The sequence below is a fragment of the Panthera uncia genome, chromosome C2, assembly GCF_023721935.1.
Source record: "Panthera uncia isolate 11264 chromosome C2, Puncia_PCG_1.0, whole genome shotgun sequence".
In the NCBI taxonomy this organism is placed as follows: Eukaryota; Metazoa; Chordata; class Mammalia; order Carnivora; family Felidae; genus Panthera; species Panthera uncia.
The window spans coordinates 148,257,162-148,282,224 of NC_064810.1; the positions used below are offsets into that span (position 1 = coordinate 148,257,162).

A 25,063-nucleotide genomic window follows, 5' to 3' on the forward strand; every position below is an offset into this window, starting at 1 on the left:
GAATGGGGGAGGAGCAGAGAGAGAGGGAGACACAGAATCGGAAACAGGCTCCAGGCTCCGAGCCATCAGCCCAGAGCCCGACGCAGGGCTCAAACTCACGGACCGCGAGATCGTGACCTGGCTGAAGTCGGACGCTTAACCGACTGTGCCACCCAGGCGCCCCTCCTTCTTTAATTTTAAAATCTCCTTAGAAAGAAAAGCTCGGTTAAAATTTACATTATTATGGCATATTTTCCCTTTTATTTATCGTTTTCCTTTTTAAATACCTTTGATACTTTTTTACCAGCATGCTTTTTTTTTGTTTGTTTGGTATTGCCCACTCAAAATTTTTTGTTCATCAGTGTCCATTTAACGTTTTGTGACACCTGTAGGATTTTCTCCCCTTCGGGTGAGGCTTAGTCAGGTAGAGAAGCTGGCTCCGATTTGCTATCCGAGGCACATAGCCACACGGTAATAAAAGTGATACAGAAATAGGATGTAGAGCTCCTGCCTGTGCACAGTGAATCCTTGTTGGATAAATGGCCAGCACAACATGACATAATTTGCAATAGTGCACATCTGCTGGCTAGTTGATAAAACTTCGTGTCAATTCCGGGGGATGCCTCTATCCACCGTGCAAACGCGGCTGGCAACGCTTAGGGAAGATGGTGATTTACTACTGGAAAGATGAGGCAAAGAACTCTTACAGGTCATTGGTGGAATATCCAGAAATCCTGGTTCTCTCCAATCTGCTGGCATCCTTGGCTAATCAAGCCAACCGCATCTCACGGAGATCTTTGGCACTGATAATGTCCTGCGATGCCCCTTCTGACACCCTCCTGCTACCAGCCCATCTCTTCATAGAGAAAACTAGCATCTGGCATTTTCCAGCTGTTGGTTTTAAAACCTCAAGTGTAGGCCTCACATAATTTGTAGTCATCAGCACACAGCTTTTTAAGTAAACAATTTCAGAGACCAGGTATGTTTCTCGGCCAGTTCTGTTTTATCTTTTTTATTTATCTATTTATTTTACATCATTATGGACCACGGTTCTCTGATACCCTAAGGCAACCTTGTTTTCTGTCAACATCCAGGAGCCGCAAACTAATCCTGATTTTTTTCCCTGCCCAGAAATATGAAATCAACTATCCTCCAAGGGCATTTGTTTTTTTCACTGGAGAATAGCTTTAGAAGCCACAGGCTCCAGTTTTACAAATAAGCTTCTTCCACATTCTGACTGGAATTTGGCAGGATGATAGCAAAAATGTCCAACAGCGTGAATCACTGTAGGGACAGAACAGATAAAGCCTCCCTTAAAAAATGCTTATAATTCTTATTGAGATTTCCAGTTCACCTCTATTTTAATAAGTTCTTCTTGCCCTGCCCTTACAGAAGAGTTTATTAATCCATTTCATTTGTTCAACAACTAATTTTCCTTGTTTGTATTACTATCAATGTAATTTAATTTTTAAAAATTTTTTAATGTTTACTTATTTTTGAGAAAGAGAGAGAGAGCGAGCCAGTGGGGGAGGGACAGAGAGAGAGAGGGAGACACAGAATCCGAAGCAGGCTCCAGGCTCCGAGCTGTCAACACACAGCCCAATGTGGGGCTTGAACTCACGAACCGCGAGATCGACTTGAGCCGAAGTCAGACACTCAACCGACTGAGCCACCCAGGCGCCCCTCATTAATATTAATTTTTTAAAAACCCACTATATTATCATACCAAACCATGGGTCTAAATTGCGTTGTCTCCCCCAAATTCAGAAGGCTCCATATTTTTTCTTCTGTCTTGAACCTCAGCTCAGCTGTCCCGAAACTGGCTTCACGGTAGGCAAGTGCCATCGATTCTTGGGTCATGCTGACTTCACACCAACATCTGGAAGGGAAGAAGCCCTAGCCTTCGTCTAGGAGAACACCAATGACACAGAGTTCCGAACACTCAGTGTGATACATCGATACCTCGTTCGCATAATAAAAGATAATAAAATGCGGAATATGCACAAATACCGCTTCTTAAAAAGAAATCCACTGTCAATTATCACCATTTGAGCTCCCAACTTGAATTTATTTTATTTTCCCTTTATATAGTTTTTCTTTCACTAGTGCCTTTGTCTATCTATGGGGCAGAAGTTTTAGTAAAAAACTGCAGTCTCACACACGCCCTTGGGTACATACAGCGGCCTACGCCAACTTACAAGGGTCGGCGGTATACATGGCTCCCGATTCTGCATTCAGTGACATCACGCGCATGGCTTGCAATCAGCCATGGTGGACATATTTCTGCCACGGAAATTGGCAAACACTGCAAATCAGGGCTTTCCACCCAAAGAGCCAGCCGTTAAACATTTACCAGCACAACTCTGGGTTCAACCTTGGGACAATTCAGTTTTCCCCAAACCAGTCAAAACGTCAGAACATGAAATCAATTAACATACAGAATTATCAGAGTTAATATACCAAAGATTATGGTCAAAAATCCCCCACTCAGGAAGTTTACATAGAACAGCTTTTGGGGCTTTATGTAATTTTTTTTTTTTTTTTTTTTTTGCATATTCACTGCACGGTGCTTGCCAAAGCCAACCCTTAGAAGACAAAAAAATACAGTTGGATTATAGCACGTTTTAGTTGTAACATCCATTTAGTTATCCACCGGTTTCAAGTAATTTCCAGATATTTTTCATCCATCCCCAGGGGGTTTTATTTCCACAACAGACAAACACAGAGAATTTGGTAATTTCTAGTCATTAACATTTCTGTGCTAATATCCAAAGTTTACATGAATTAATACACACCAATGTGTTGGCTTCTCAATTTTGCATTCCTTTTTTTTAAAATTTTATTTATTTATTTTTATTTATTTTGAGAGAAAGTGAGAGAACCAGCAGGGGAGGGGCAGGGAGAGAGGGGACCAGAGGATCTGAAGCAGGCTCCACACTGACAGCAGAGAGCCCAATACGGGGCTCGAATTCAAAAACCGTGAGATCATGACCTGAGCCGACGTCGGGCGCTTAACTGACTGAGCCACCCAGGCGCCCCAATTTTGCTTTCTGTAATAACTGTATCTTCTGGATGATATGGAGGATAGAGCCAAGCAAGCTCTGAGTACGAGGTCTGGCTTTGCCAAAATCTAAAATGGGCCAAAGGAATATTAAGTTTCCTTATTGGATCTGAGTGGGACTGACCCACTAATTTGTCTGTCATGGCACCCCTTGGTGTCATTCCCAGGAATGTAATGGCCTCTCATATCTATCATTGAAAAGTGTTCATAGTAGAGGTTCTCATTTTGTTGTTCATTTAGCACCTGAGTTTAGGCAGGAGAAACATTTGTACCTGAAGGCTCTGTGTAGTTCAATTCCCCTGCCTTGTTATTGCCACTTGCCCAGAGAAGTGGCCTCCCCTGGCCTCACCTTCCAGCTGCCTTGGGACAGCATGTGGCCTGATCCTTCTTTGTGGAGGTATGGGCTTCTGAGCTGTATCTCATTGGAGTCCAGCATTCTTCCTCCCTAATCTCTGGTTTCCCTCACCCCCCAGCCCCACACCTTGAGCAGACTTCCTCTGGCATTACCCCCGTATTCCCACTTGCCTTTGAAACTTGGCTGGGTCGGGCTGTGCTCGCTCAAGGACACAGAGCCACGGTCTTGTTGGAGCTACAGACATCTGCCTGTGCTTGGCCACCCAGACCCCAGCACAAGACTGTTTCGGATGCCCTCACTCTCCTGTACTCTGAGCCTCCCTCTCCTAATACTGCCCATTTTACATCCCTCCACATTCTACAACATTCCATTATCTTCTACTGTGCTTTCCTACCTATTACTATAGGAAGGTTGGGAAGGAGGATATACTCTAACTCTACGCCTTTGTCCCCATGTCAGACACCTGCTGAAGCCACAGCACCAGCCAGGTCCAAAATGGACTCAGGGAAAAGGTTCTATTTTCTAAGACCTGTGACCTTGGAGAGACCCGAGGCTGATCACTAGTCTCCCACTTATCCCTCCAAACACATTTGTGTCTGGCTAATAATGTTGACCGTTTCTATACAGGTTTTAATTTCTATTTACTTAATTTTTGTTATTTCTTCAAACCAGGAATCATTTCAGATCTTCCTTTTGACTTCCAGGGGGATAGATATTTCTTGGATATTTCTTGGATAGGTTTTCATTTTGTTGTCATTTTTTAAAAGTTGATTCCATTATAGAGAGCATTTGAGAGCTCATGGTTTCTGCTTACTGTGGAAATATAATACTGTGGGTGGTTAAAAAGTACGCAGAGGGCATCAGATTGCAGTTACCATCTACTATTTGCTTTTTCTATTCCTCATTTGTCTTCCAAATGTGTTTATCTGGTGTAGGCATATATGTTTCACTTTGTCTTAACTGCTGTTCAAAATTTTATTTATGAACATACCATCATTGATTTACTCATTCTCCTATTAGTGGACATTTTTATTAATTTCTTTCCCTTTCTCTCTCTCTTTTTTTTTTTTTTTTTTTTTTTGCCAATGGCAAACAAGGCTTTGCTGAACAGCTGTATGTGTGCCTCCTTTTCCCATAAATGCAAGTTTTCTCCAGGATCAGTACCTAAAATTATAATTGCTTTTTAAAAATAATTGCTTGATCATAAGTTATACAATATCCTGTTTTGCTAGCATCCCCAGATTGGACCCCAGAAGTACCACGATAATTTATAAATTTTCATCAATGGCTTATCAGAATTTTCCCCAAATCTTTGCCAACACGATAATTTTTAATTTTTGCCATTATGATGGTTATACAACAATCTCTCTTTTTTTTTTTCATGCATCCCTGAAGAAAGATATGTATCTTCAAATTGAAGAAACTTGAGTCCTGAGCAAAATAAATAAAAATAAATCCGTATTTAATGACATCAGAGTGAAACTTCAGAAAATGAAAGACAAAGAGAAAAATCTTAATCAAAGGGAAAATACGGTTTACTTACAATGGAAGGACAGGCAGACTGACAACGTATTTCCCATTGGCCGTCAGAAGACAGTAGGATGACATCTTCACAAGGCTGTTGGGATAAAAGAAACCTGTCACACTAGAACTCTATATTATTCTCCCAGGATTGTACCTGCATGGCCTCGATCGGCCTCCCCCCACCTTTTTCAGAAACAGGTACTGCTCCTTGACCACGGTTGGGTAGGTGTCTGAAGCTGGGCAAATCCTAGAACCTCATGTCCTCTGGTCACATGATTGGGTCAAAGAGTATGTATATAAGCAAACATATAAGCTGCATCCTGTTTCTTTTGGTCGCTTCCATCTGAAAGGAAGCTTTCTGAGGAAGAGAGAGAGACACACAACTTAAGAGGTTCCGGTCAGAGCTCATTTTTTACTTTTTAAAAAAATTTTTTTAAATGTGTATTTATTTTTGAGAGAGAGACACACACACACAGAGTGCAAGTGGGGGCCGGGCAGAGAGAGAGGGGACACAGAATCCAAAGCAGGTTCCAGGCTCTGAGCTGTCAGCCCAGAGCCCGATGTGGGGCTCAAACTCACGAACGGTGAGATCACAACCTGAGCTCAACCAGGGTGCCTGGCTGGCTCAGTCGGTTAAGTGTCCGACTTCAGCTCAGGTCACAATCTCATGGTTCGTGGGTTCGAGCCCTGGGTCAGACTCAGTGCTGACAGCTCAGAGCCTGGAGCCCGCTTCGGATTCTTGGTCTCCCTCTCTCTCTGCCCCTCCCCCACTTTGCTTGGTCTCTCTCTCTCTCAAAAATAATAAACATTTTTAAAAATTCACGCTCAACATGTTAATGCATCCCAAAAAGAAAAAAAAATCCTACTTCAAAAAATCCTTCAAAAAATTGAAGATTTCAAGAGGCACTTAAGCAAAGACTACCTCACAAGCCATTTGGTAATACTTAAATTTTGCCATCAAGTCTATTGTATTCTCTTTCCAAAGTCTTTCTCTTCACCCACCTTATTCCTTTGGAGTTTCTTCCTGCTTCTTCTGTCCCATAATTCCTGAACTCCCCCTCTTTGTCCAGAGCCCTTTGGCTCTGCAATCCTATAATCGTACGCTAACATTGTAAACCCCACTTGGCAAGATAAAGTGTTTTGCTTTGCCAAATATCTCGTGTTCCTCAAGGCCGTCCCACCTCAGGGTTTGTTTAGCCGGGGGGGTTACAGGTAGTGCATGCAAGGTTCTCTGTCCAGAGTATGGAACCAACACATCCTTTTCCCGGTCCAAAGTGCCTCTAAGTATTGTCCTATACCAATCAACAGGCCACCTAGACTCTATTTAATCACAGTATTGAGGTTCCCGGAGTTCTATGTGACTAAAAATGCGTAAGCTGACCTCTGTCAACTAGCACCCTTTATAATATTCCTTCTGAAAGCTTATTTCCATGTAAGTGTGCTAAATCTTTTAAACTCAAAATTTTATCTTCTTTAGTCCGCAAGGCAGCCCTGAGAAGGGAACGTTGGCTTAAACGACTTGTCCAAAGTCATGCAGCTAGTGAGAAGCAAAGCCATGTCCCCGCTCAATTTCTTTCCTGCACACAAATGCCCTTTCCAGAATCCAGTGTCCTTGCTCATTTTCCTGAAACTTTCTTCGAGGCACTGCTTTCCACACCAACAATTGGAAAACATACTAATTTACTATATTTGCTCTTATCTGAAGGTATTGAAATTTTGCAAAACAGCCAAGATGTAGATAACATGATAAGAAATACCAAGAAATTGAGTTAATTTTTTAAAAATCAAGACATATATTAAGTCAGATTATACTGAGAGGTTAACGTATTCAAATGAAGTCTTACTTTATAAATATTAATTGCGGATAAAACCTAAATAGGAATACCCGTAGACTATTGCTCGGGGCAGAGGAAAAATGATTTGGCCCAGACCCATACCCATACACTTCCCATCACGACACTATCAACCAATAAAGCAAGCACTCGTCAACACAGGGCATGCTCAATACACCTTGTGAACCCTGGTCTCCAGTCCTGGATGAATGGAAGAAACGGCATCTTATACTTAGGTGAACTCAGTTATCCTCTGGAATAGTTGTGTGAGCTTGGGCTCTCATGCTCTGATGGTTGGAAATTTCATTTCTAAGTCTTTACTAAAATACTCAATAAAACTCTAAATGATATTTTTCTTCAATATATTTTCCTTATGTATTCAGTCAACAAATATTGGCCTTGTTGGCCAAGAACACTTGTGATGAGTACATTTGTCCCTGGACTTGAGGGCACTTTTATTTTGATCTCTTAGATACAAGCACAAAAGTGCTTACTGCTCCAGGGTCCCAAAGAAGGAGGGCTCCTAAAAAAACACAGGTGGAGAGCAAAGTCCAAGTAGTCGCCTAAACATTTTAAATGGGGACTCAGATTTTAAGACAAAATGAGTTCTATATCTAGGAAGAAAACACACACACACACACACACGCCTGATTTTTCTCTTGTGTAAATAATGTCCTAGGTTAAACAGGTTGGTTGGCATAATGCATCTTTGTATGAGCAAGTCACTATATAACATTGTTCTAAAGGAGTCATATCCCAGAGAGGGTTAAAAATGTTCAGAACGCAGAGCTGCCTTAAGAAGCAGCTATATGAAGCTTTCTTGGGTGATGTATGTACATGAACGCTTTTTCATCTCACAGCAACTTGCATTTCACAAGTCAGCAGAGAGAGGAAATTGGAATGACCTGCCAACCAAACCTCGTTCTGCATGGGTAAGAGGCATCACTAGGTTTACCCTTGCAACGGGGCCTCTACCTTCCACCTGCATATGATTTTGAGCAAGGGGAAGACAAGGAATGGAAGAGAAAGAAACCACCTCTCCCAAGGCACATGAAGCCACAGAAGGAAAGAAGCCACAAAAAGGGAGGAATCTCTCTCCCTCTCCTCTCCCACCCACATGCACATTTGGTGCGAAGTCCTTTGGACTCCAGAGATTCTCTTATTGGGACTCCAAGAGTTCACCGAAGTGAAACTTACACCAGAAGAAAAGGGTGGGGATCGCATGAGAACCTGGGTTCGAGTATGTGACTGAGGACTTTTGGAGACATGAGACAATGCAAGTACCAGCAAATTAAAACTGCAGGTGAACGCAAGTTAAGGAGGTAGAGTCGGCCATGATGTAACCATCCCAACTCAGATGACCACATTTGCAAGGCCTGGTGGCACCACGCCATGTGGGAAGGTGAGGAAAACTGGAATTGGAAGGACATGGAGTGAGAATGAACCGTCTGTGGGTCATCAGCCCATCTGGATCATCCTTGGTCTCCTGACGGTGGGGATCTGGGTGACTCAGGCTTGGGCAGAATCTCAGCAGCTGGGAACCAAAGCTGGGGCGAGGGCGGGGGGGGGGGGGGGGGCAGTGAAGATAGTGTGAAAACCAGAGCAATAAAAATGCACGGAGGCTGTTGGTAGCCCTGCTAGAAATCTCAAAACCAGGGGCGCCTGGGTGGATCAGTCTGTTGAGCGACCAACTCTTGATTTTCAGCTCATGTCATAATCTCGTGGTTGGTGAGTTCGAGCCCTGAGTTGGGCTCTCTGCTGTCAGAGTGGAGCCCACTTCGGATACTCTGTCCTCCTCTCTCTGCCCCTCCCCCACTCATTTTCTTTCTTTCTCTCTCTCTCTCTCTCAAAAATAAAATAAACACTTAAAATAAATAAATAAATAATTGCGGCACCTGGGTGGCTCAGTTGGTTAAGCATCAGACTTCGGCTCAGGTCATGATCTCACAGTTCATGAGTTTGAGCCCCACATCTGGCGGCCTGCTCTCAGCTCAGAGCCCACTTCGGGGGCTCTGTCACCCCTCTCTCTTTGCGCCTCCGCCCTCTCTCTCAAAAATAAATAAGCATTAAAAAAATCTTTTTAATAATAAAATAAAATAATATTAAAAAAAGAAATCTAAAAACCATGGTCCTTTGGGGTGGCTGCCTGGCTCAGTCAGTTGAGTGCACGACTCTTGATCTCAGGATCGGGTTTGAGCTCCGCATTACACGTGGAGCCTACTAAAACAAATAAAGAAAAAGATAAAAATAAATAAAAATAAAAACCGAAGTCTTTCGTGAATTTGAGTTGTAGGAAAACAGATGAGTGACAGATGAGATGGAAACCGGAAGGAAGACATGAGCTGAAGAGGAAGGCGTAGCCGTTGGGGGAGGCGGAGTGGAGAGAAGGCTGTGGTCCCCCCCACAGCCCTGGCTGTCTCTACCCTCCCAGCCGTACCTACTGAGATCAGCAAGCAAATCAGGAGAATCTCCGGGCTCAGAGAGAAGCTGTGGCTTAGGAAAATAATGAAGTTGAAGTTCTGAATAAATGTGCTCTGCATCTCAAACCACTCGCCGTTCATCTTTGCATCAGAGGAGAAAAATCACAGGGAAGGAGATAAACAGGGTCATTTTAAAAATAGGAGTGAATTGGCAGATTCCCACAGGAAGAAGGGAGAGAGTCAGGGATATCAGATGGCACCAAAATCCACAGTAACAAGAGTTGAGGAAAACAGACACCATTTACATTCCGAGCCAAATAATGAGATGTCAGCAAGACATCAACTGGAAGACAAAAGTTGGAAAATTATTCTTTTTCTTTCTTTCTTTCTTTCTTTCTTTCTTTTTTTTTTTTTTTACTGCTTGTAGCCAAAGCTCTAGTTGAAAATTAAATGCAAAATCTTGCAGCTGGCAGTAACGGTCCTTCATGATCTCTATCAGCAGAAAACTAAGATTCCGTCAAAGGGTCTGACTCAGAAAGCTTATAAGCCAGAGAGAAAGAACAGAGGCTGTCAGCTGCAGAAAGGGATGTTTACCGAGAATTCGAGAAACAGAGGGCGAATGCAGTGAAAATAGATTATGTAGCAATCTGTTGGCTCACCACGTGGCGGTAAAGAAAGCCTAAGAGACCAAACTCTTTCCTTTTGATGCATTAAGATTTCTTCCCGGGTAGGAAGAGAGTGCTGCCTTCCTGAGACAGGAATTGCAAGTCACAAACCCAGAGACTGGTGTGCTTCAGAGATCTCAGAAATAAAACCAAACCCAGGAAGATCGCCAAGGAACTCCTGTCAATAAGAGGTCCCTGAAGCCAGGCTGGCTCCCATGGGACACTCCCTGCGAGTGACTGCCCCTGTACTCACTGCCCACTGTGCCATTCGCCTTTCTCCGGCTATGGAAGAGGCATGCCTAGGACTGAATTAGCTGTGAATGGGCCGCCACCTGGGTAACCTATGAGGTGTCAGGAAAAACTCACCCTCTGATCTGCAGGCAAACATAACTTCCTTGATGGAAAGTTGCCAGAATGTCTACTGAGTCTCACACCCCCTGAAAGACAGACTACCCAACCCTCCTCAATGGCAGGGCGATGGCGGTCACAGTAGGGGTATCTTCACTTCAGCATTAATCAAACAGATTTGCCTGGAGGTCAACAGGGGGCTGTGTGTGAACCACCACCCGGGCCAAGGGCCCATTTTCAGTATCTGTTAATATATCGGCCTTTAATAGTGGCCCTAGAGGCTTCATTAACAAAGACTGGCCCAATATCTCTTACTTTCTGCAGGGAGGGTGGGTTTGGCTAGCGCTGATGCAAATCACTTCCTATCTTTATAAGGAACATCCGTCATTAATCAACACACGAAAGACTTCCAGCTGCGATCACCACCTTCTCAGGCGTGGACCCAGACACTCCCAACCTTTCCTCCTTAGAAGGAAAGGAAACCTTAGAAACCTAGACCCTCTTGCTGTAAAAGTACCTTCTTTCGAGATCCTAGTTACTTGAGGTTATCTACTTTTCTCTCTACAAAATACTTACAACCTTTGGGTTCTAGAGGGAAGTGCACCAGCCTCTCAAGATTCCACCCCTGGACCTCGCAGCCCCCAGCTGTGGTTACGAATGGACTCTTGGGAAAATGAATGTGCTTCAAACTCCAATGTGAATATGACTTTGGTACTTAGATTTAACACTGTTTTAGAACTTAGTTCTATTGTGCAGAGATCTTTTTGAACCAAATGATTCAAATATAATAGATATTTGATTTGCGATGAAGACCACCATTTATGCTATGCCTTCCCATTTTCTCCACTCTCCGCAAACCTATTTTATGTATTATTAATGTAGTCTATTTAGTTCACGTAGTTTATGCAACAGAAATGGATTTTTAGTACCATGTTGAATATAATACTTTCACATAAATTTGCTTAAAAATAAAATACAGGTATAATTATCAAGACTCTTTGCTAATCTAGTACTTTTGCTCATCTGTACTTTGGATAAACCTAGCCAGTTGATCAAAGGTCAAAACACTCAACTTGGTGGTGGGTGAGTTGTTGCCTAAAAGTAAATAAGTTGTCACTGAAATACCAGTCAATTAAACCCAAACCTATGATGCAATGCCAAATAGTACACTCTTTGATTTAAAAAAATCATATAGAAAGTCACTAGCATAATTATTTTACCAGTATTTGATTTCAGTCATGACGGTGAAGATTGTCAGACTCTTTTATCCCAGTGCAACCCTTTATCTATATAAAATTGGAAGTCAACAGAGACCCTAAAATCTGCCTAGTCGATGTGGGGATGCATATTGGAGCCACGTTGGCTCCACCTCCTTCTCATCTCATAACATGGCACCCCAAGCACCCCTAAGGCTCCATCAAACTCATTTTGGAAATTTCTAGATCGCAGCATGATAGCAAGAAGCCCAAGGTCATGGTTTCATGGCAGCCATTTACAAACACAAAACACTATGTAGTATAGGATGGATGCATAGTTGATATTTAATAGAAAGAAGATATTTTTATCACTACCCTTAACCAACACTCCTACAAGTGTGTACCTATGTTACAAACAAGAAGAGTGAGTATGCAAAATCTCTCCAAGTTGCAACTGCCCACTGTTCCGTTGGGTCAATGGAATCATCTTTAGCCATTAAGAACACTTCATTTTGTTTAAGCAGAGCTCATAAGTACCTGCTAATGGTATTATTAATGAAACGGAGACTTGTGCTATGGAATCAGTCCAGAAGCCTCCCTGGACCCTTCCAGGCCTGAGTTGCTACATCTTTCTGGTGTTAGAACAGAGTCCAGATGGACGTTCAGCAAATTACTGTCTCACAGCACAGCCCCATCTTGCTATGATTTGTCAGAATTTTTGCAGCTTCCCCTTGTGAAAGCTTCCTCGTGATTCTTTATTCCTTGAGAAGATTAGACTCTGCCTTTCTTTCTCCTATTCCTTCTTCTTTCATCTGAGACCATATGGGACTCAAGTTTAGGCCTAGGATTTACGTCTAAATATGAAGTTGTATGCAGTGACTTAGTGGCAACATGTTGCTTTGAACTGTTAATTAATTGGTTAATTAAATTCCTCTGGCAAAGGGTTTTTTTTTTAAATATGCATATTTCAAAAACTTGAGATGAAGTGATCTCTTTATAATTGTCTCCACCATCCTCATATTTCTGACCCCTGACACCACCACTAACCCCGTTGTGAAGAGGTCACTTCACCTCCAACTTCAAGAGAAAATCAAAGCCACAGGCAGGAACTGCCCTCGCGCCCCTGCCGCTGACCCTGCCAACCCACCAGAATCTACACACTCCTTTTCTCCTTCCCCTTTTCCCACTGAAAAGGGACTCTTGCTACATGCCTGATCCCCTCACCTGTGCCCCAGATTCTCCCTCCTGCCTCCTCAGTTCTTGACTCAGTATTTCCTCCTCCTTCGCACACCTGCTCTGCTGTTTTCTTCCCACCAGACTTCACCAAGCTCAAGTGTCTCCTGAGTTCATGGGACACCCCAGCTACTGCCCTATGCCCTGCTTCCCTTCATGGTCACATCGCCTCCTATTTACTCCAAGAGCGCCCTCAAATGTCACCAATGGTTCCTTGTTACTAAGTACAGTAGACACTTTTGACTTTTCAAAAGAATCTAAACTTCTGAAAAATCATTCCTATTTTAAAAAAACAACAAGCAAACATCTATTCAGTCAACAAGTGTTTATTGAGTTCCTCCTAGCGCTGGGAACTGAGGATGTGGCAGGAAACAGGTGTTGGTGGTCATGGAAGTTACATTAGGAGCAGAAGGACAGCCAAGCAGTAAACAAGCAAATAAATGAACAAGATAATTCCCGAGGGTGATGAGTGCTGTGAAGACAAACACAACTGACAAAACTAGAGTGACAAGATAGAGAGTAACTATGGAAACCGCAGTGAGTTTCCAAGGGAAACATCTCCGAGATGATATTTGAGCTGAAGTCACCAGTGCAGAGATCTTGGACGAGAGCATCACAGGCAGAGTGCATAAGAACAGACCCGAATGAGTATAAGCACTGAGTAGCTATGACAACATATTATTTACACATACAAAAGGAGACAAAAGAAGGAAGACAGGAAAGTGTGGTCTTGCTGGGTAGGGAAAGGGCTTCTGAATCACAAGTGGGGTGGGCCAGACCTGGAAAGGCAATGAGCCTTATGCCCTAGGGACTGGGTCATGGCTTCAGCTTCCCTCCACTGGCCTCCTAATAGAAAAGCATTGGAGGGGTTGAGGAGGGGTTGAGCTTGGATCTATTGCCTGTATTTCTCACCCTTCAGGCCCAACTTTAAAGCCAACAAACAAATTAGCCAAGCTTGGGCTTAAAACAAGCAGGGATGGCTTCTGGAATGGATCCCACTGGAGAGTCAAGAGAGATGAGCCTTCTCCAACCCCTCTCCTTCCATCCCCCAGCTCTGAGGTGAGTAGGGAAAGTGATCCATGATGAAAGACTCTTTCAAAGCCACTGCTGGGCAAATGGTGGAACCCTAAGTCAAAGTCAAGTCCCTGAAGGGAGTCTATTAGTGTGCAGTCTTCTCTCATAATCAGCTTCAGTGGTCAGGGTCCCCAGGGAGCATGGAACTGAAATGAGACTTGGAGGGTCTCTCTAGTATTTGTGCCTGGGAAAGAACATGAGAGCCCAAAACTATTCCCCCAAAACCAAGTTTCCCAACATATACACAAACATACAAGCCAGTCCACAGGAAAGCAAGATGAGCTGAAAGTCCTCCACTTAACCCAGGGGCAAACCCCACCAAGCGTCTGTGTGTGTGTGTGTGTGTGTGTGTGTGTGTAGGGAACGTGATCTAACCAAGGCAGAGTCAGGGGATTATTTCCTATGTCCCTGATGGAGATCCCATACTCAAGGTCAAAGTTCTTTCCATGAGTTTGGGGCCATAGATAGTGGGAGTAAATCAGAGATGAGAAGTCAAATCCTAACCCTACTCCATTACAATTGGTTTCAGACTTACACATATCATGGGATAACCTCCCACATAGGGAGAGAAGTCTTGGACTGCTTATCTACCCTAACTTCCTCTCCTCTCCCACACTTAATTCTCCTCTCCTATTTTGCCTGACCCCACTATAGTATGTGGAGGCACCAACCAGAGACAGCATAGAGGGATTCAGCCCTCCCCAAGAATTTGGGGCATTGTGGTCTGGAAATAGCAACTCTCTGAGTACCCCTTCTGGTCCTGTGAAAGGCCCTGGGGCCACCTGCTGGTGTCCTGAGGTGGGAGGGTGGGAGAGTAGCAACTTGGCCTCACAGAGGGGCCCTCTTAGCAGCCTGGCCTCCAGGAACCTTTGGGAGAGGGGCAAGGGTAAGTCATTGAGTGAGCCCAGATAACTTTCTCAAGGTTACAACGAGTTGAAGCAATTAGTTCTGAATCTGGGACTGTCCAGATGAATTGGACAAGGCTCAAAGGTAGGGCCTGAGAGTGTATGCTCTCACCCAGGCAGGGATCAGAAGAAGGCATTCACAAATCCCTGTGTGAGGTTGGAGACAGGGGCCCGGGGAGTGGGAAGGAGCTACTTGTTCACAATGTTACTCTCAGCTCTGACACAGCACGTTGGCTGCTTCCGACATGTGGACTTGGACAACCCCTACCCTCCCTGGGAATTTCTTTGCACGCCTAGTTCATCTGCTCACCTAATATCTTACTCAAAAGAACTTGGATCTTCCCCAGAGCTAACTGTGTCTCTGGCTGTGTGCCAGTGCGGGGAACTGATTAAGGAGGTCAAATGGGAACCCGAAGGCAGAGGGAAGAGAGGAACCAGGCAGAGGATTAATTACAAAGAAGAAGGTCAAGGATCAAAAGTCAGATTAGGCAACAGGATGCCAGAGAGGGAGGAGAACAGAGATTGGAGGACAATACAAGGGCTGTCACTTGACCATCCTGATCTAAAGACCTTGAAAGCCTGTGCATGTTCTCAGGGAGAAAAGACTGCAGCTGAGACCATAGAAGCCATGCACTGGGTTCTGGAGCCCGAGGGCCACTGCTGGGACCCACCAACTGGAGCATGACGCACAGAGATGCCCCCTCTCACCTCCAGGCGGCCCCCGCACCGAGGAGCCTGTGGGCATCAGCTGTTGCCACATCAGCCGGTGTCTGTCCCTGCATCCTACTGGAAGCCAGATAACTTGCCCAAGGGCACGGGGGTCAAGAAGCAGTGAGTCCAGGTGCTGAGGTGGTCCATTCGCTTGAAACTGCCCCCTCACTTCTTCCGTGGGGTCGGCTTGCTCTTCCTTTTCAATCTGGTTTACAAAGAGAAACAAAATCCACAGTGTTGCTAAGTGATGAACAAACACTCTGTGCTCAGTTAACATAATTGTGAATTTGTAGACTACCTTTGGGGTTGTTATTCTGCTGGGAAATCTAACCTTAATATCCCTTTGCTTAATTTCCCAATTCTGGCAGCATCTGGCCAAAATAATGTAATTTTTTCCCCTGGCTCAGGCCAGGAAGAAGATATTCTTTTGAAGTTCTTCTATGTTTGTGTATAATAATTCTTGCTTTACACTTTAATCATTGCAGATAATTTTAAAATACATAAAATCACAAAGGAAATCAAAATACCACTCTACTCCTAAAAAAAAAAAAAAACAACAAAAAACCTAGTTTTACTGGCCATAGACATAAAGAAATGAATGTATACATATATACACTTAGGGTATATGAACTCACATTATGAAATTATGACCATATTGACATGTTCTTATTTTGACGGGGAACAGACTGTGTTTCAAATAACACCACTAAAAACATTATAGGTGCAACTGGGCGGTTTAGTCCGTTAAGCATCCGACTCTTGATTTTGGCTCAGGTCCTGATCTTGTGGTTCATGGGATCAAGCCCCACGGTGGGCTCTGTGCTAACAGCATGGAATCTGCTTGGGTTCTCTCCCTCTCTCTCCCTCCCTCTCATCCCTTCCCCTGCTTATGCTCTCTCTCTCTCTCTCTCTCTCTCTCTCTCTCAAATAAATAAGTAAACTTAAACACACACGTGCACATGCACACACACATTATAAATATGTGGCTCTGGACAACAATTGCTTGCAAACTTGCTCTCCAACTGAGGGATTGCATTATATTAACCACAATTTATTTAGACAGCAGAACTCTATGTGGCCACCTTGGAAATGAGGGCATGTCAAATAATTACAGAACATCACCAAAGTTCTTAATTTAAAAAAACCAAATGAAGAAGAAACCCCATCAAGATACGTGCATTAGGAATGTACAATACTTTCACACTGAAAACTAAGCTTATGAGAAACACAGCTTTTCCTATAATTTGGGGGGGGGGGGGGGTTAAAAATCAGAAATAAAGTTCGTATTCAGGTGTTAGCAATAACATTTTCCAAAACCCCTAATTACATATCAAGCTAACAAGGCTGGATACCGAGAAAAATAAAGAAACACTCGGCTGGAATTCTTGGAATGAATGGTAGCCTGAGAAGGCTGGAATGCATCCCTTGAAATTTGAGAAGAGAATCACTGTACATTTGCTGGATCGCCTGCATGCCCTTCAGACGGGGGACTGCCCGCTCATATTAGACCCCGCCGTAAATCATGCCAGATACAAAACCCCGGGTGCTGGCAGGCATATGGAAGCCCACAGATCCCAGGCATCACCTGTGCAGGTCGCACTGCAACCAGCCACTGTGGCATCTTAGATGGTGTGAGCACCTAATTTTTCTCATTAGCACTCCACTGACAGTGGCAGCCACACGGATGCGGCGGGGGATGGCCAGTTTGGGCAGCAATCGCCCCTGAACTCCATTTCAACCAGAGGAAGCAACGGAATTAAGGAGGATCTGCTAGGGGCCATGATGAAGTGACACAATGTATCTATTAAATAACAGTTCTAATAACTTCAACTTACCTAATAGGATTAGATGATGAACTAAGTCCTTCACAATGATAACTCACGAGGAAGATAACATCCTCATTTTACAGATGGGAAAAATAGAGCTTTCCAAGAATAACTTTGACAGAAGAGCTCAGACTCAAACCTCGTATCAGAGTCCTTGCCCTTCCCGCTGTGCCAGAATGACAGCTAGGTTGTATTTCCAGGTCTTATTCAGTCAATAAGATCAGCCAAGCCCTGAGTCAGACTCTGGGGATATAAGAGTTTCGGGTCCAGACTCAGGCACACTCCAGCAAGAGGGATGCACACTATTGGGTCTGAAATGTAGCAGTGGAAGGTTCCAGATGAGCCAAGGGGGGAGGTGGCCATCTGATCAGCCAGAAGTGTGAAGGCTCTTAAATCAAAGGGCTATGCAAAGGCTCCCTAGCATAATGATGATTCTGCAGACACAGGAGGGGACTTCTTTGCCTACATGAAATACTCTGCACATCATCCCCACTGACCAATTCACAATAGGAAAATAACAGGTAGTTATTACACAAGAGTCAAACCCTATATAAAATGCCCTACTCATCTTCTTGTAGCACAGCTCTGAAGAATGAAAATTATAAAGACTGTCCACATAACTGATCATCTAATTTGGGATCTAACTCCTTTTAGTAATCCAGAAAGCCAATTTGGCAAGGACTTAATCTTGTTAAACTATTTCTCTAAGAAGAAAATGTTCTCAGTGAAATAATAGTTTAAACCATACAAAAACTAGGCATACCTATTGAAAGGGGAAAAAAAAAAAAACACCTCTCTATTCACAGACAACATGATTGTCAATGTAGAAAATACCAGAATCTACCCCAGAAAAAAGCTATAATAAGTGAGTTTAGTAAGATCACAAGATACATGATCAATATACAAAAATCAATAATATTTTATATATTGGAAATGAACAATGGGAAATTGAAATAGAAAAAATATTATGTTAATAGTACCTAAAACATAAAGTGCTTCATTATAAAGCAAACAAAATATGTACAAGATCTATGTGCTAAAACCGCAAAACAAAAAGGATCTAAATGAATGGAGAGATATATACTATGTTCATGTATTAAATATGGTTGCAATTCTCACCAGGTTGATTTATAACCTCAATACAATCCCATTCAATTCTACCAGGATATATTATATAAATGGACACAGTGACCCTAAATTTTGTATGATAAAGCAGAGGAACTAGAATAGTCACAACCAATTTCAAAAATAAAGCACAATGTTGGAGAATTCACATTAAACTGATTTCAATATTTACTATAATGCGACAGTAATCAAGTTGAAATTTGAAAGGAAAGATACATAGGTTAACAGAACAGAATAGGAAGTCCAGAAATAAACTCACACATTATAGTCAACCCATTTTTTACAAAATTGCAAAATCATTTAGTGGAGAATCTTCTAAAAAAAAAATGGTCTTGGAACAATTGAATATCCATATGCAAAAAAAAATTGAACTTCAATCCATACTTCACATCATTTACAAAATATTAACTCAAAATGGACAACAATGTAAATGTAAACCTAAAGTTTTAGATTTCTAGAAGAAAACATCAGAGAAAATCTTTGTGACCTTGTGTTAGGCAAAGAATTCCCACATACAATACAAGAAGCGTGATCTATAAAAGGAAAAAAATGATAAATTGGACTTCATCAAAATTAAACCTTTGTTTCTTCAAAAGACGTTGTTAAGAAAATGAGAAAGCAAGCCAAGCAAACCACAGACTGGGAAAAAATATTTGCAAAACATGTATTTGATAAATATATTAAATTTGATATATTTGCATACACATTAAAATATATCCAGATATATTTTTTAAACTTCCAAAACACGATAACAAGAAAATAACCACCCACTTTCTAAAATGGCCAAAAGATTGAACACACACCTGACCAATAAACAAATATCACCCATCTTTAGTGGATGATATATAAGTTCATTTAAAGATGCTCAACACCATTAGGCATTAAGAAAATACAATATTAAAACTACGATGAGATAGCACTGCACACCTATCGGAGTGGATAAAGTTTTTAAAGCTGACAATACCAAGTGCTGACAAGCACGCAGAGCATCCCACGTTGCTAATGGGAATACAAAATAGTACAACCACTTTGGAAAACAATTTAGCAGTTAACATATGGTCTAGCAATACCAGTTTTAGGTATTTACTCAAGAGAAAAGAAAATTTACGCTCACATGAATGTTTACAGCAACTTTATTCATCAAAAATTGGAAATAACCTAAATATGCTTCAACTGGTTAATGGAAAACTATGATAGGTACATGCATATAATGGAATGCTACCCAGAAATAAATATGAAAATAAAACTGCTGATTTGTGCAACAAATAGTTCAATCTCTAATGCATTATGCTAAGTGAAAGAAGCCAGACTCAAGAGGATACACACTGTATGATTCCATTTATATGACATTTTAGACTTATAAGACAAAACCGTAGGAACAGAAAACAGATTGGTGGTTGTCAGGGGCTTGGGGATTGACTGCAAAGAGGAAGTATGAGGGAAATTTGGGGGAGAGGGTGATGAAAATACTCAACATCTTGATTGGGATGGTAGTTACATAATGGTGTGCAGAGAACTGTTTGCTGAAAAGGTCGACTTCTGCTGCATGCAAATTATGTTTCAACAAACCTCCTATATGTAGGGCACGTGTTTGGGGGTAGTGTATTTCACATATATACATGACACTTTTGGGGTCCATGGCTTCCTCCTTTGTCTGCATGCAGGTAACTTAACTATGACTGCGCAAAACTAACACTTAACAAGCTACGTGATATTATGGGCATAATTCTACTTATGCCCAACTACCACTGCCCTGCTATGTGTTATTTTCCAGTGAGACTCAGCTGCCTGGAAACCGACATGGTGAAGACAGATGGCTGCATTCATCCAAAGTTAGAGTTTTTCCAAAAATATGAGATGGATATTCAGAGGGTAGGGGGGTGTAGGGTATTTTTAAAGAGATTAAAATGTTGAGCCACAGCTCCTAATTTGGAGAGGGAGGAGAGGGAAGAAAGGAGTCTGAATGGACATTTTTTCAGAGAAGAGATAAGATGACCAACAGGTACATGAAAAGATGTTTAACATCACTAATCATCGGTGAAATGCAAGTCAAAACCACATGAGATATCACCCACGCCTATGAGAATGGCTATTATCAAAAAGACTGGAAATAACAAGTGTTGGTAAAGATGTGAATAGGCAACCTTTGTGTACTGTTGGAGGGAATGTAAATTGGCACAGCCACTATGGAAAACAGCATGGAGGTTCCTCAAGAACTCAAAAATAAAACTACAATATGATCCAACAATTTCATTTCTGGATATTCATCCAAAGAAAATGAAAACACTAACTCAAAGAGCTATATGTAGCTCCGTGTTCATTGCCATATTATTTATAATACCCAAGATATGGAAACTGCCTAAGTGTTCATCAATGGATGAATGGATTAATAAGTGTTCATCAATGGATGAATGGATTAATAAATTTGTATATACAATGGAATATCATTCAGCAATAAAAAAGAATGACTACCATTTGCAACAACATGGATATACCTTAAGGGTATTACACTAAGGGAAATAAGTCAGACAGAGAAAGACAAATACCAAGCTCATAGATAAAGAGAACAGATTGGTGGTTGCCAGAGGTGGAGGGTGGGGAGTAGGGGGCAGGGGAAGTGAGAGAACTTGCGTTCCTTTTAGTTTCATAAATTGAATAATTTACAATACAATACAATCCTATACAATATAATAAATATAAAAATCAAACTACCTAGAGAACAAAAGGAGAGTCTGGTGAATGGAGAAGGAAAAACAAGGGTCAGAGCACTAGGGGTTCCTGGTGAAGTTTAAGAACAGTTGCTGTGGGAACGTTTGGCAAAGCAAACTGGAAGAAAAGAAGACTTGATGTGGAGTTGGATGATGCTGCTGGAGACTGTGGAGATGGTAACTGGTTTCCCATCCTGGAGAATAATCTCCATAAGAACAAAAGATTCATATGCAGCTCCATGGATCAGAGCTCAGCTAACCCTCAGTACTTTCCCCAGCCTGGTCTCTGGTTCTCAAAACTCTAACCTTCTCACCCACCCCCTGGCTCTCTCATCCTTGAGTAGGACTTGCCTTCATCTTAATGCCCATTAATGGGTCTTTCTCATTCCTTTGCAAAACCAAATGGCTTTTCCTGCTCCCATCAAAGGCCAGTCCCTCCACACATACTATGAAGGAGCCTTACTCTACCAACAATCTCCATGCCCCCTCTTTTGTTTCCAGTCTCATTCTCATGTCCATACCCCTTCCCATTGGCCCTTAATGTACTCTAAGTTATAGGGGAAAAAAATCTAGAAGTAAAATTGGCAGTCATGTGTTAGGGGGGAAATTTGGAAGTTAAGATGGTGCTTAGCTTTTCAATATGGGTGCTGGGAGGGGCAGTAGCGTTACTTGCTGAGATAGTAAATAAGAGGAAGAACAAGTCTTCGTGGGAAAGAAGTCAAGTGGAGATGGTTGGGTTTGACAACATCCAAGTTGATCTGCTGGGCAAATGGGCCCAGGGTTTAATGTCAGGGCTCAAGTAAGGTTTGAAAGTCATCAGTGTGCCCATCATGAAAGAAGAAAAAATTGCCCAGGCAGCAAGCTCAGGATAAAACCCCAGAGGATCCCAAGGTTTCACAATTAGCAGAAGAGCAAGGATTCACAACGGAGGCAGAAGAAAAGTTCACACGGTAAATTAGGAAATAGAAGGGTCATGGAAGGCAAGCGAGCAGAGAATTTAAAAGTTTTTTTTTTAATGTTTATTTATTTTTGAGAGAGAGAGAGAGAGCAGGGGAGGGGCAGAGAGGGAGGGGGACACAGAATTGGAAGCAGGCTCCAGGCTCCGAGCTGTCGGCACAGAGCCCGATGTGGGGCTCGAACCCACAAATAGTGAGATCATGACCTGAGACAAAGTCGGATGCTTAACTGACTGAGCCACCCAGGCACCCCTAAAGACAGCAGAGAATTTAATGACTGAGTGAGTGAGTAGTCAACAAATTTGACAGACAGCACCATCGATATAAAGACTGGATTGAGCATTCATCTAGCAAAGCAACACAAAGAACACAGGGAAGCTGTTAAAGCGGGTGCTGCTAGTACCTGGCCTATGGCCCCTTGCCTTTACCACTATGTGCACACTGGCTGAAATTCCAGATGCCTTTCTCTGCCTGTGGGCTCTTTCCTGCTACAGCAGCTCACTTTGCCATCTGCTTGGCAGGCCAGAAGTGTCAAGGAATTAACACTATCCTCAAAGCAGTATCAGTTGACCAATGACCGAGGGCCTGGTGTATAAATACCCCAGCTCTTTCACCACTTGGCTGGGAAAACTGAGTGCACGTCCTACATTAGCAACTAGGGTTCCCTAGCAGGACTAAGCCCTGGGAGCCCACAGTGAGAACTGGTTTGATAACACACTCTCTATCAGCTGCTTCCTTTCTGTCTCACTTCCCTGTTCCTCCAGCATTCCCTCCCTCCCCCTCCCCCCAAATGAACTGCTTGCCCGAGCAGTGTTGCTTCTGGAGGAACCTGCACAGGAGAAATTTCATTGAGGTGCTATGGGAAGAATCAGGGCACACTCAGTTGAGGAGTAAATGCAATTTAGAGAAGTAAAGGTGACAAATTTACGATACTTTTTTTTTTAATTTGCCTGAGAAAAGGAGAGACCAGACAGGGCCAGAGGCAAACTCAGTCATTATGAGATGACTGAGCATGTTTAAAAGCTAAAGCACTTTCTCTTGAGACCATAGAAAAAGGCTGAAGCTGTTGGGGAAGTGCAGCAAGACCCCGGAGGAAACACGAGTTGGGAGAGGAAGATCACGCAGATCACACATGAATGGTGGAAGGAGGGGTTGACCTGATCAGGAAAAAAATGCTTCCCCCTCTGGGACTGACAGAAAGGATTTAAAGACAGATGCATATCCTGATAAACATGTTGGGGCTGGTGGAGGCAAACTAGTCTGGAGAGAGGCTGGTGCTCATCCATTCATGGTGGCACCAACCCTTAAGGCTACGGGCTTCTCCTAGCTGTGCTCAGCAGCTGTCTGCCACCGTGGAGCCTTACTCTATCAACAATCAGCTGGAGGCTGGAGTAGCGCACGTAGGGGATCAACTTGATCTAGGTGAAGGATTTGTGGGATGAGCGTGGCCAGAGGATGGGCAACAATGGCATTAAGGTTGTTAGAGAGAGTGGTTAACCATGCGCTCTAGACTGGGGACATGGAACCAGGCAGGAGCTGTCCAAATGGAAGAGTACCCACAGCTCATGGGACCAGAGGCCTCTCTGGCTAATCCCGGCCTCCGTGAGAGCCTGCTCTGCTCAGGCACCATGCTATGGGGACTGCCACGATGTGTAGAAGCCTGCTTCTGGACAGGAAGGGATCTATGCCTCAGGTAGAGCAAGACTCAAGAGTTCAGTCATCCAAACTCATAAAAGCAATGATACAATCTGAGAGGCAGGCAGACCAGAGCCCGATCTGAGAGTTACCTTTCCCTAACTCCACTGTTACCTGGGAAATGGTAGATGCATTTCTGATTCTGTTTGGCTGATGAGCCCAAAAATAGATTGCCAGGGTGTAAACACTGGGATGTGATTGAGCATAATATATGCCTGGGTGCGATTTTTCCACAATCACGTAAGGAATAAATTCTTTCTAAGACATGAATACAAAGTCAATGCTTTGGTTGTGTAAACTCAGAGAGGGCTCAGAAAAGGGACCAGAAGGGTTAGTTTGGCCAGTCCTGCACAAAGAAAGAGAAAATGGTCTGCGGTTTTCCAGAAGTACAAAATGGCAGAATGTACCTCTTGGCATGAGGAAGGACAAAAAGAGGACAAAGTCATGTCGTAGAAGGGTCTGGAATAAACTTGGGTCTGCACACCTGAAAAGCAGGCAGATGCCCCTTATCTAACAGTCTGAACCTCAGCCCCAATACGTGGTTCTGTCAGTGCACACTCTCAGACCCTCAGAGTAATTGCTCTGGGTCAGCGCTCTTTGGAAGTAAGTCCTAGCTTGTCAAGTATGTAAGTATTTAGAATTGGATTGTTGTTTGGCAGTCCCAATAATTCCAAACAAACTCGAAACTATACTATTATAGATAGATAGATAGATACAGATATAGATAGCATGTAGTCATTCAGTGGGTGTGTTTGTCTTAACCTTTAGAAGCAATGCCCTGTCATGCCTCGGCCAGGACAGTGTGTGGTCAATAAAATACCGAACCCTGCTTGCTTCCACTTGAGACTCAAAGCTAAAGCACCCTGTCTCCGAAAGACCAAATTCTGTGGAGAACCTGAGAGTCACTTAGAACATTTACCCTCTAGCAATACGGTTGTCTTTCTTGGGCTTTGATTTTATCACCTGCTGAAGTGAGACAAGAGAGTGAAAAAGCAAGCTGGGGAAGGAGATGAACCAGGCAGGTGGGACCCCTTAATGTGGGCCGGGATAGAGACAGCCGAGCTCAGCGTGGTTCCTGGAGGGAAGAACAACATCACTGAGGGAGGGGCCGCTCCGAAATCCCATCCGGGCGGCCGGACCAGGGGCGAACGTCATTTCCTTTGATTGCCCAGAGCTTGGTGCATTGCTGTGCACATGGTCTTGATGCATAAGCTAGAAAATACACGTGGGAAGAGATCAGTCCTCCAAGCTCCTGGTGTGCGGGGCCCAATGTGGTACAAGAAATTCTGTGAAAGAATGAGTCAAAGGCACACACAGCACTGCTCGAAGATGTGCACTTGGCCCCAGTCACTCACAGGCCACAGTGGCTTTCAGAGAACCACAGGTCCTCCGCTCCCAAAGCAGAGCCCTGCGGGGCCAAAAGAGGCTTGGCCCAGGAAACATGTGTCAA

At 43.2% G+C, this 25,063-nt stretch overlaps 1 protein-coding gene across 1 annotated transcript in view; it reads right to left on the reverse strand.

The window, feature by feature from the left end:
* Positions 1-15,139: 15,139 nt before the first annotated feature.
* RPSA (ribosomal protein SA) overlaps positions 15,140-25,063 on the reverse strand; it is a 78,296-nt gene continuing 68,372 nt past the window's right edge. The window contains exon 6 of the mRNA XM_049628964.1: positions 15,140-15,508. Coding sequence (XP_049484921.1) covers positions 15,155-15,508 — 354 coding nt within the window. The 3' untranslated portion in view covers positions 15,140-15,154. The remainder of the gene's footprint in view (positions 15,509-25,063) is intronic.